General features: G+C 37.8%; 1 protein-coding gene across 1 annotated transcript in view; it reads right to left on the bottom strand.

The window, feature by feature from the left end:
- Positions 1 to 13,478, bottom strand: part of KDM5A (lysine demethylase 5A) — a 94,624-nt gene that overhangs the window by 35,069 nt on the left and 46,077 nt on the right. Inside the window, exons 15-16 of the mRNA XM_032349171.1 lie at positions 570 to 751; positions 81 to 205 (exon numbers count right to left, since the gene is read on the bottom strand). Of these exons, the coding sequence (XP_032205062.1) occupies positions 81 to 205; positions 570 to 751 (307 nt within the window). The remainder of the gene's footprint in view (positions 1 to 80; positions 206 to 569; positions 752 to 13,478) is intronic.

The following is a 13,478-nucleotide window of genomic DNA, read 5'->3' on the forward strand; positions in this document are numbered from 1 at the left end:
TACAATTTTCCCTTACTGGAGGAAAAGCACATAAAACAAAATAAGGCCTCTTTCAATGTGTATGCACACAAAAGCTTAACCTTTCTTGTGGTTGAAGTTGGCAGATAATGCTTCTGTAACACGGCTGACCCAAGTGTCATAGGACTGTGCCCTGACCTTCACACCATACAGCAGAGAAGGGAGGTCCTCTAATGGGTAGCGGTATCTAAGCACAAAGAATAACAAAACAAACAAAAAACACAGAAATTAAAAACGTTGCAAACCAACAACATTAAAATAAATTTTAAGTAAAATCAGCTTAATAAACGACCAAGGAAATGGGGTCTTAGATCAAAGCCACTCACAGAGTTTTAATGCAGGGAGAGACAAGGAACATGTGAAATCAACTGATAAAAAAATCTTAACATTAGTTGCCAAGTTTAGGGCCAACTTTAAAGGATTGGTCCTCAGCAGGGAAGCAGAGACAAAGAAAAGTTCCCAGTGCACACTTGGGAAAGGGGAATTACAAAGAACAGTGCACTCGGTTTGTTAAAAGAAGTAACAAGTTTTACAAGAAACTTAAGGATTACCTAAGACATTTCTTCTGCATGGGGCAGGGGCACAGATCAGTTGGATGGTAGAGACACACAAGGCGTTCAGGATTACAGGAGCATGTGAGAGCAGAGAGAAAACACGTGGTTCTGCACGCTGAACACTGTCGCTCATCATCAGGAACAAGTTCAAACACTTCTTCTTCTGACATCAGGACGCCCTGAAAAACAATTCATGTCACTACATCAAGTCTTTACAAGCTCTCAAGCATCAGAACTTAAGAGTTATTAAATTTTCTTCTACAGGTAAATCTGACTTAAGATATAAACACGAGGGGTACAATGGCACATCATCAAAATACTTTCTAAAATTAATCATTCTTAATTTTTTTTTAATGGGAAACATTAAACCTTTGTGTGCAAGAATACACAGTTGACTGATACAACTATTTTTTAAATTCAGGGAACTTACTACAAAGGTCAAAGCAGTCATTTTTGAGGAGAGGGAGGGAAATTGTAATTGGGAGACAATTTTGGGGTGGCTAACAAAGTTCTATTTTTTTTTTTTTTTACAAAGTTCTATTTCTTGACTAGAATTGTGATGACAGCAAAGTTTACTATATAACAATTCATGAAGCTATATATTTTGTTTCATATGATTTTGTCTTCTCCTTAAAGCAAGAAAAACATCAATTAAAAAATTTTTTTAAGATTTTATTTATTTATTTGACAGAGAGAAAAATCACAAGTAGGCAGAGAGGCAGAGAGAGGGGGAAAGCAGGCTCCCCACCGAGCAGAGAACCTGATGTGGGGCTCAATCCCAGGACCCCGAGAACATGACCTGAGCCGAAGGCAGAGGCTTTAACCCACTGAGCCCCCCAGGCTCCGCCCCCCCTATTTTTTTTTTTTTGGTCCCAGGGATAATATACCCTTGAATCTTGAATATAAATATATTAGTAATCAATGATCTCAAAATAACCTGGATAAATACAAATATATGCAAAGATAAAGTAGTAAAAATTACTTCAACTATGCAAATCAAAATATAATCTACTTCAGCAAGACATCAAAAAGAAAGGTAATTAAATTCAGTCTGCCAGCTTAAGAAAATAAGAGCATTTGAAGTGCATTTTATAAAGAATTCCATTTAATATACAAGGGTTCTCTTTAGAGTCACTCACTACTTGTGTAAGCAAGGTACTTATAAACCTAATTTCCCTATGAAAGCAAACTGTTTTCATTACCCAAGGTAAAAACACAATAATTTATTCACTGGCAGACACAATTCAGTTCTTACAAAACAGATCTTGTTTTTGATATTGGTTTTAATCTACATGTCTCTTAACCATACACCCATATCTTCCCATTTCTGATATTAGCCTTTAATATTTGCTTTAAAAATTATTTCATGTAGGGAAGCCTGGGTGGCTCAGTCAGTTAAGTGCCTGCCTTCAACTCAGGTCATGATCCCAGGATCCAGCACCAGGCTCCCTGCTCAGTGTGGGGAGCTTGCTTCTCCCTCTGCCTGCTGCTCCCCTGCTTGTGCTTTCTTACTCTCTCTCTCTCTCTGTGACAAATAAATAAAATAAAATCTTTTTAAAAAATTATTTAATGTAAAAATGGTTCCAAAATGCATTGCAGGTATTTCTGAGCTTCTAAGAATTTACACACCTTCAGAACAGCTGGCAAACAGGACATTAAAACATCAAGAAATCTGGGGCACCTGCATGGTTCAGTTGGTTAAAATGGCTTGGGATTCTCCCTCTCTCTGCCCTGAGGCCCCCACCCCCTGCCACTCACTTTCTGTCTGTCTGTCTGTCTCTGTCTCAAATAAATTTTACACCAGATCCTAAAGTATGCTCCAGGAACCCCTAGCCCTAGAAGATACTCTGCAAAAAAATTAAATAAATTGTCTATGGGAAAATGCTATGTATTACCCATATACTCCCAATTTAAGAGATTAACAATGAACACCAGCATATCATAGAAGTTTTACAGTAAGGAATCATTACTTCTTTATCCCCAAGTTTTTTCTTTTTTCTTTTTGAAGATTTTTAATTTATTTGACAAAGAGAGAGTAGGCAGAGAGGCAGGCAGAGAGAGGAGGAAGCAGGCTTCCCGCTGAGCAGAGAGGCTGATTCGGGGCTCCACCCCAGGACCCAGAGATCATGACCTGAGCTGAAGGCAGAGGCCCAACCCACTGAGATACCCAGGCACCGCGCCCCCCAAGTAGTTTTTTCTTAATCTACCATTTCCCAAGCTTTGCTATCACAGAACAATTTTTCCTTATAATACTTTTCAACATTATATAACTCAGAAAATTATAAATTATTAGGAGGGAACAGAGAGAAGAAAAAAGAGATACAAATTAAAAGGCTATTTGAAATAATCAAGATGAGAAAATTAAGGAATGAAACCAAACGGTAGCAGTAAAGAAAAGGGGGGTGGGAGTGGAATTAATGAGACACTGCCCAAATAAAAACTTCAAACGAGATAGCAGATGACTGTGAAAGAGACAAATGAGTTAAGGATCACATCAAGTTTTTAAAATAATGATCCTGAAACTTACTGGGAATTAGTAAAGTGGTCTGTGAAAGGGCAGATGGAGAGGAGATGATATTCTATCTCAGATGCTGAAAGTAAGATGACAAAAGGCTAAACAGAAATGTCTCCCAGGGAAACCTGGATTACAAATGGGTGACTGGATATGACACCTCTTTCAGAGTGACAATAATTCCTGTGTTTGCATAAACTAGGAGGAAATATCAAAACCTGAGAAATGAAACCACAAGGTAGTAATTGAAAAAGAGGTAAAATCCTAAGGAAAGCTAAGAATTCCTTGTAAAGTAGCATGAAAAGAAAACAATAAAAGGTCAAAGGCTGCACCCTGCAAACACTGGCAATTGAAGATGAGGAAAATAATTAAAAGTGACTGGCAAGGGGCACCTGGGTGACTTGGTTGAGAGGCTGCTCTTGGTTTCAACTTGGGTCATGATCTCAGGGTCCTGGGATGGAGCCCCAAGTTGGGCTCCATGCTCAGCAGGGAGTCTGCTTATGGATTCTCTCGCTCCCTCTCCCTGTCTCTCCCCCAGCTCATTGTCTCTCTAAAATAAATAAATAAATCTTTTTTTTTTTTTTTTAATTTTTTTAAAGTGACTGCAAGTGTTATCAGGTGCAAGAAACAGTAGGCAAGTGTTAGGGAAAGGAACAAAGAAGCAAAATGTAGTGCAACAAAGAGGTCATGGGGATAAAAGACAAAGAGCAACTAGATCTTGGCAATAAAATCACTAACAAATTCTGAGAATTTCAGAATGACAGTGACTATGAAGGGATAAAAAGGAAACAAGGGCACTAGCCACAGAAAAACCACTCGAGTTTTTTGGTAGGAAAAAAATGAAAACTTTCTTCAAGATAGGAAAGACAAGGGCACAATATGCAAAGAAAGGGTTGAGATTAGAGTCTCAAGGGCATAAGAAGTAGTTGAGTTTACAGGAAAGGAGTCCTTAAAAAAATGTGATCAAACAATAAATAAAATGATCAAGAGATGCAATACTCAAATTACTGCAGAACAAGGAAAAACGATACCCCATTAATAACAAAGGTTAAACCTGAAATGAGACTATACCACAAAAACCGACTTCATGAGTCTCCACCAATGTACAGGCAGACCTTGGAGATATTGTGGGTTTTGTTTCAGACCACAATAATAAAACAAGTATCATAATAAAATAAGTGAAATGAACTTTCTGGTTTCTCAGCACATATAAAAAAGTTGTATTTACCCTATACTGCAGCCTATTAAATATGCAATAGTATTATGCCTAAAAAAGCAATGTATATACCTTAATTTAAAAACTCTTTATTGCTAAAAAATGCTCAATATCATTTGAGCTTTTCACTGGTAGAGGGTCTTACCTCCATGTCACTCGGGCTGCTGCCTGACCAGGGGGATGGTTGCTGAAGGTTGGGGTGGCTGTGGCAATTTCTTAAAATAAAACAACAAGAGTCTGGGACACCTGGCTGGCTCAATTGGTAGACAACAATAACAACAGAGTCTGCCACATCAACTGCTTCTTTAACGTGTGCCTTTTCTGAAGAATACAATGCTGTCAGATAGCATTTTACACACAATTAGAACTTCTTTCAAAACTGGAGTCAATCCTCTCACAATCCTGCCACTGCACTATCCACTAAGTTTATGTAATATTCTAAATTCTTTACTGTCATTTCAATAACCTTCACAGCATCTTCACCAGCAGACTTCATCTCTGGAAATTACTTTCTCTGCTTGTCCATAAGAAGCAACTCCTCAACTGCTCAAGTTTCATCATGAGATTGTAGCAATTCAGTCCCATCTTCAGGCTCCACTTCTAATTCTAGTTTTGCTACTTCCACCATCTGCAGTTATCTCCTTCACTGAAGTCTTGAATACTCAAAGTCATCCAAGCCAAGACTGCAATCAGCTTCTTCCAAACTCCTGTTCATGTTGATATTCAGGCCTTGTCTCATCTATCAGGGATATTCTTTTTTTTTTTTTTAAAGATATATTTATTTATTTATTTGACAGACAGAGATCACAGGTAGGCAGAGAGGCAGGCAGAGAGAGAGGAAGGGAAGCAGGCTCCCCGCCGAGCAGAGAGCCCGATGCGGGGCTTGATCCCAGGATCCTGGGATCATGACCTGAGCCAAAGGCAGAGGTTTTAACCCACTGAGCCACCCAAGCGCCCCTATCAGGGATATTCTTAATAGAATCTAGAATGGTGAACCTTTTCCAGAAGGTTTTCAATTTATTCTGCCTGGGTCCATCACATGAATCACTCACTATCATGGCAACTACAGCCTTACAAAATATTCCTTAAATAATAAGACTTTTAAAGTTGAATTACTCCTTGATCCATAGGTTGCAGAACAGATGTCCTGTTTGCAGCATGGCAAACTGGGTCTAGACCATTTGTAAACAAATGTGCTGTCATCCAGGCTTTGTTGTTCCAGTTACAGGACACAGAGTAGATTCAGCTAATTCTTAAGGACCTGCTTTTCAGAATAGTAAATAAGCACTGGCTTCAACCTGAAGTCATGAGCTGTATTAGCCCCTAACAAGACAGTAAGCCTCTCCTTGGAAACTCTGAAGCTAGGCATTCATTTCTCTCTAGCTAACAAAGTCCTAGATGGCATCTTCTTCCAACAGAAGGCGGTTTCTTATACACTGAACATCTGTACTTAGCGTAGCCACCTTCACTGACTTCAGCTAGATCTGAATAAACTCGTGCCAACTTCGACATCAGCACTTGCTGCTTCACCTTGCATTTCTGTGGTATAGAGATGACTTCTTTGAACCAACCTCTGCTAGCTTCACGAACCAAACTCTGCTAGCTTCAAACCTCTGTAGCTTCTTTACCACTCCTAGCCTACGTAAAACTGAGGAGTTAGGGCCTTGCTATGGATTAGGCCTTGGCATAAGAAAATACTGTAGCTGGCTCCATCTTTTATCCAGATCACTAAAAACTTTCACCACATCAGCAATGAGGCTCTTTTAGTTTCTTATTGTTCATGTGTTCATTAGAGTAGTACTTTTAATTTCCTTTAAGAACTTTTCCTCTGCATTCACAACCTGTCTAACTCTGGCACAAGAAGCCAAGCTTTTGACTCATCTAGGCTTCCCACATGCTTTCTTCATGAAGCTTGAGCATTTTTAGTTTCTGATCGAAGTGAGAAGCATGTGACTCTTCCACTTGAATACTTAAAAGGCCATCGTAGGGTTATTAATTGGCCTAACTTCAATATTGTTATGTCTCAAAGAACAAAGAAGCCTGACAAAGAATGAGGAAACAGCCAGTTGGTAGATAAAACATTTATCTAATAAGTTATCATTTATCTAATAAGTTCACTGTTATATAAGCACAGGTCATGGCACCCAAAATAATGACAACAGTAACATCAAAGATCACTCATCAAAATGACCACAACAAATATAATAATGAAAAATCTGACCAATTAAAAAATGGGTAGGGGTGCCTGGGTGGTTTAGTGGGTTAAGCATCTGACTCTTGATCTCAGCTCAGGTCTTGATCTCATGTTTGTGAGTTCAACCCCCATGTTAGGCTTCACCACACCACCCCCACCAAAAAAGGGCAGAAGACATGAACAGACATTTCTCCAAAGACACAGAGATGGTAAAGAGACACATGAAAAGATGCTCAACATCATTTATCAGAGAAATGCAAATTAAAACCATGATATATCAGAAATAAAAATTTTTTTAAAAATTCTTAAAAAAAAAAAACCATGATGTATCATCTCACATTTATCAGAATTATTAAAATTAAAAATACAAGAAACAAGTGTCAGCAAGGACGTGGAGAAAAAGAAACAGTCATGCACTATTAGTGGAAATGAAAACTGATGCAGCCACTGTGGAAAAATACGGAGGTTCCTCAGAAAATTAAAGACAGAATCACCATATGATCTAGTAGATGCATTACTCGGTATTTACCCAAAGAATATGAAAACACTAATTTTAAAAGATATATGCACCCCTATGTTTATTACAGCAGTATTTATAATAGCCAAATGATGGAAGCAACTCAAGTGTTCACTGATAAATGAATGGATAAAGACGATGTGGTATATATACACTGGAATAGTACTCATCCATAAAAAAAGAATGATAACTTGCCATTTGCAACAATATGGATGGACCTAGAGGATATAATCCTAAGTAATATAAATCAGTCGGAGAAAGACAAATACCATCTGATTTCATTCATATATGGAATTTAAGAAACAAAACAAAGAAAAAAAGATAAACTAACAAATCAGAAAGACTCTATTAAGGGTATTCCACTTTCTTTTTTTAAGTAAGCTTTATACACCCAGCATGGGGCTCAAACTCATGACCTTGACATGAAGAGTGCCCCAGATTCTACTAAATACAGAGAATAAACTGGTGCTTACCAGAAGAGAGATGGGGCGGGAGGGATGGGTGAAGGGGATTAAGAGTACACTTACGGTGATGAGTACCGAGTAATGTACAGAATTGTTGAATTGCTATATTGTACACCTGGAAACTAAAATAACACTGTATATTATGAGATAAATAAAAATAAACAACATAAATAAATGATATAAAGTAAAAAGTCTGAAATATTGTGAGAATTACCAAACATGACATACAGACACAAAGTGAGCAAATGTCGGAAAAATGGGACCAATAAATTTGCTTACTGCAAGGTTACCGCAAACTTTCAATATGTAAAAATCACAGTATTTATGAAGCACAATAGAGCAAAGGTACATTAAAATGAAGTGTACCTATGCTTAAATTTCAAGCTTCAATAGACACCAGGCAATGAGAAAGGAATTCCCCCCCTTTTTAAAAAGATTTTATTTTTAAGTAATTCTACACCCAACATGGGGCTCAAATTTGCAACCCCAAAATCAAGAGTCACACTCTATAGACTAAGCCAGCCAGGCACCCCAAGGAATTCCATTTTAAATAAATATACATAAAATGAATAACCTTAGTTTCCACTTTAGGAAACCAGAAAAAGAAGACCAAATTAAATCCAAATAAGCAGAAGAGGGGCACGGTGTCTGGGTGGTTCAGTTGGTTATGTATCCAACTCCTAAGTTTGTCTCAGGTCATGATCTGAGAGTCATGAGATTAAGCCCTGTGTTGGGCTCTGTGTTCAGCGTGTAGTCTGCTTGAAGTTCTCCCTCTCTCTTTGTCCCTCACTCTGCCTGTACTCTCTCTAAAATAAATATATAAATAAAATCTTTAAAAAAAAAAAAGAATTAGAGCAGAAATTCGTGAAATGAAAAAAGGGAAATGAGTAGAGAAAAAAATCAATAAAACCAAAAACTGGTCCTAAGAAAGGTCAATGATGCTGATAAGCCTCTAGCTGGGGGAAAAACAAACAAACAGGACACAAATTACCAAAATCAGAAATTAAAAAAGCGGTCATTGCTATAGATCCCATGGATACTGAAAGGATAATGCAAGAATACTATAAACAACTCTATGCCCACAAATTTCATGACCAGATGAAATGGACCAATTCTTGGAAAGATAATGTCAAAATTCTCTTTCTCTCTCTCTCTCTCTCTCTCACACACACACACACACACACACAGACACTTGCAATATCTGAATAGCTCTATACATCTATTGAGGAAATCAAATCAATAGTTAATAACCTTCTAAAACAAAAAACACCAGACCCAAATGGGTTTATTGGTGAATTCTACCAAACATTTACGGAAGAAATTAAGCCAATTCTCTATACTCTTTCAGAGGACAGAAGCAGAGAAAACACTTAACTCATTCTATGAAGCCAACATTATCCAGCTACCAAAACTACTACAGGCCAATATCTCTCATGAACATAGATGCAAAAATCTTCAATGAAACTAGCAAGTTGAATCCAACAGTATATATTAAGAATTACATAACCAAATTAAGTAGAATTCATCCCAAGTATGCAACAATTAGAACTTTTCAAAATTAGAGTCAATCCTCTCAAACCCTGCCACATGATTCTATCAACAGATGCAGAAAAACCACTAGATACCCATTCCTAATAAATTTTTCTACTAAGACCAAGAATAAGACAAAATGTTCCCTCCCACCACTCCTTTTCAACAGGAAGGCCTAGTTAATACAATAAGACAAGAACAGGAAATAAAAAGGATACAGACTGGGAAGAAAGAAACCAAACCATCTTTGTTCATGGATCATAATAAGATCATCATGCAGAAAATCTGAAAGAATTGACAAAAACACTCCTGGAACTAATAAGCAATAATAGCAAGGTTACACAGATACAAGGTTAGGATTCAATTCAATCTCTTTTCTATATACCAGTAATAAACAAGTGGAATTTGATATTAAAAACAAATTACTATTTACATTAGCACCCTCCAAAAATGAAATACTTAGGTATCTAACAGAATACATACAAGAAAAAAAACTACAGAACTCCTATGGACAAAATCAAAGAGCTAAATAAATGGAGAGGTGTTCCATGTTCATGGATAGAGGTGTTCCATGTTCGGTGTTGTCAAGTTGTCAGTTCTACCCACTTAATCTATAAATCTAGTACAATCAAAATCAAAATCCCCATGGATGTTGATAAAGTATTCTAAAGTTTATATGGAAAAGTAAAGACTCATAATGGTTCAATACTGCAGAAGAACAAAGTCAGAAGACTAATACTATCTGACTCTAAGACTTAGATAAATTGTACACTAAACTGGGTGTCAACTATACTCAAATAAAAAATCAATAAAATTTTATAAAACATTATAAAGCTACAGTAGTAATGAAGATTACATGGTATTACAAAGGAATAGACAAATCAATCAATGGACACAACAGAGGATGTAGAAACAGACTCACATAAATACAGTCAACTGATCTTTCACAAAGATGACAACACAATGAAGCAAAGATATTCTTTTCAATAAATCATGCTGGAACAACTAGACATTCACATGAAAAAAATGAAAGGCAATCTGAAGACTATACACTGTATGATTTCAACTATAAGATATAAAGACAAAACTACAGAGATAGTAAAAAGATCAGTATTTGCCAATGGAAGGGGGTGGGCAGAGATAAACAGATGAAACATGGAGGAATTTTAGTGAAGCAAAAATACTCTATGCTATAATGATGGATACATGTCATTATATATTCATCCAAACACAAAGAATATACACCAAGAGTGAACCGCAATATGAACTATAGACTTTGGGTGATTATGATGCATCAATGCAGGTTCATCAATTTTAACAAATGTACCACTCTGGCAGGAGACACTGATAATGCAGAAGACACTGCATGTGTAGTGATGGAAGACATATGGGAAATCTCTATAATCTACCCTTTCCCTTTTTTTTTTTTTTTTAAAGATTTTATTTATTTATTTGACAGAGAGAGATCACAAGTAGGCAGAGAGGCAGGCAGAGAGAGAGGAGGAAGCAGGCTCCCCGCTGAGCAGAGAGCCTGATGTGGGACTCGATCCCAGAACCCCGAGATCATGACCCGAGCCGAAGGCAGCGGCCCAACCCACTGAGCCACACAGGCGCCCCCCCTTTCCCTTTTTTTGCTGTGAACTTTCAACTACTCTAAAAAGACAGTCTTGGGTGCCTGGGTGGCTCAGTGGGTTAAGCTGCTGCCTTCGGCTCGGGTCATGATCTCAGGGTCCTGGGATCGAGTCCCACATCGGGTTCTCTTCTCAGCAGGGAGCCTACTTCCCTCTCTCTCTCTCTGCCTGCCTCTCTGTCTACTTGTGATCTCTCTCTGTGAAATAAATAAAATCTTTAAAAAAAAAAATAAATAATAAAATAAAATAAATAAAAAGACAGTCTTATTAAAAAAATTAATAACCGCAGGGCACCTGGGTGGCTCAGTGGGTTAAGCCGCTGCCTTCGGCTCAGGTCATGATCTCAGGGTCCTGGGATCGAGTCCCACATCGGGCTCTCTGCTCAGCAGGGAGCCTGCTTCTCTCTCTCTCTCTGCCTGCCTCTCCATCTACTTGTGATTTCTCTGTCAAATAAATACATAAAATCTTAAAAAAAAAAAAAAATTAATAACCGGGTGCCTGGGTGGGTCAGTCGTTAATTGTCTGCCTTTGGCTGAAGCCAAGATCCTAGGGTCCTGGAATGGACCCCCGAGTCAGGCTCCCTGCTCAGCAGGAAGCCGGCTTCTCTCTTCCCACCCACCCTGCTTGTGTTCCCTCTCTCATTGTCTATCTCTCTCTCAAATAAATATATAAAATCTTTAAAAATAATAATAAATAGGGGCGCCTGGGTGGCTCAGTGGGTTAAAGCCTCTGCCTTTGGTTCAAGTCATGATCTCAGGATCCTGGGATCGAGGCCCACGTCGGCCTTTCTGCTCGGCAGGGAGCCTGCTTCCCCCCCTCCTCTCTACCTGCCTTTCTGCCTACTTGTGATCTCTCTCGGTCAAATAAATAAATAAAATCTTTTTTTTTTAATTACCTACTCTTTTTTAGCAAAGCAGGTAGTTCTTTTTTTCTTTTTTTAAGATTTTATTTATTTATTTGACAGAGAGAGATCACAAGTAGGCAGAGAGGCAGGCAGGGAGAGAGGAGGAAGCAGGCTCCCTGCGGAGCAGAGTCCAATTCGGGGCTTGATCCCAGGGCCCTGAGATCATGACCTGGGCCGAAGGCAGAGGCTTTAACCCACTGAGCCGCCCAGGCACCCCAAATAAGTAAAATCTTAAAAAAATAAATAATAATAAATAAAAATTAAAAAATAATAAAATATAAAAGGCTAATAAAAAATAAGCAAAGAAAGCTTTTAAGAATATAGATATAACATAAGGATATTAACCATATCAAGTCATAAATTCATTTTTCTCAAAAAAATTTTTTTAAAAACAAAAAGATTCACTTTTATCTTGTTCTTTCTTCTTCTTCTTCTTTTTTAAAGTTACTTATTTATTTGAGAGAGAAAGCATGAGCGGGCAGAGAGACAAAAGAAGAGGGAGAAGCAGACTCCCCACTGAGCAGAGAGCCCACCTCGGAGCTTAATCCCAGAACCCTGAGATCATGACCTGAGCCCAAGGCAGACACTTAACTGACTGAACCACCCAGGCAACCCTCTTGTTTCTTATCACAGGTAATTCAAATTAGAAAAAAAAATCTGACCATTTAGCAAAAACTCTAATTTCCAAGGTCATAAACTCTTAAAAATAATTAGCTTAGGTGCACCTGGGTGGCTCAGTGGGTTAAAGCCTCTGCCTTGGCTCAGGTCATGATCTAGGGTCCTGGGATCGAGGCCCACATGCACCTCTCTGCTCAGCAGGGAGCCTGCTTCCTCCTCTCTCTCTGCCTGCCCCTCTGCCTACTTGTGATCTCTCTCTGTCAAATAAATAAAATAAAATCTTTTAAAAAATAATTAGCTTATAATATTAATATTTACATCATTTGTAGTATGTATAGCTTTATACAGCTTTAAACAGCTATATATAGCTTTGGTTTAAAGATTTTTTCCCCCATTTACGCCCATAAAAAGAATGGTGAAATTGATTTTTCTTTTACTTTTCAGATTCAAATTCCTATCTACCACAGTATTTTTCTTCAGCTTAAATCTTTATTTCCTCAAAACTCTTCAAATCTAAGATAGCCCATTATTTGAAATTTTTTTAAAATAGACAAAGTCCTTAATTTTGTGATTATATAAACTTTTCTAACTGAAAATGGTGTTTTCAAGAAAATTCTGATTTTACTGAGAGGAAACAAGGCTTCTGTTACATTCTACCACTTGGGATATGTCAAAAAATAAAGTGTCTTCTCAACCTACCAATTGTTCTTATTATTCTTGGTTACTTGGTTATTAAGTTAGCTAAAACCAATTGTGCCAAAACAGGAGATCTCAAGTTAGTAATCTAATAAGTGGGCTTGAAATCATAAGTGACATATGCAAGAAAATAAACTCTGATCCATACCTCATTCCACATACAAAAATTAACTTGAAACAGACCATACACATAAATGTATGAGCTAAAACTTAAAAATTTCTGGGAAACACAGGAGAAAATCTTCATGATCTTGAATTAAAGATTTCTTAGGTACAGCCAAAAGCCACGAGCCAAAAAAGAAAGAATTGATAAACCAAAGAAACTCCTGCTCTTCAAAAAAATACTATTAAGAGGGGAACCTGGGTGCCTCAGTGGGTTAATCCTCTGTCTTCGGCTCAGGTTATGATCTCAGGGTCCTGGGATTGAGCCCCGCATCGGGCTCTCTGCTCAGTGAGGAGCCTGCTCCCCACCCCCCCAACCGGCTTCTCTGCTACTTGTGATCTCTCTCTCTCTGTCAAATAAATAAATAAAATATTTTTTTAAAAAATACTATTAAGAAAAGGAAAAGACAAGCCACAGACGGGAAGAAAATATTTTCAAATCACCTATCCGGTAAAGAATCT

This window comes from Mustela erminea, chromosome 6, assembly GCF_009829155.1.
Source record: "Mustela erminea isolate mMusErm1 chromosome 6, mMusErm1.Pri, whole genome shotgun sequence".
NCBI lineage: Eukaryota > Metazoa > Chordata > Mammalia > Carnivora > Mustelidae > Mustela > Mustela erminea.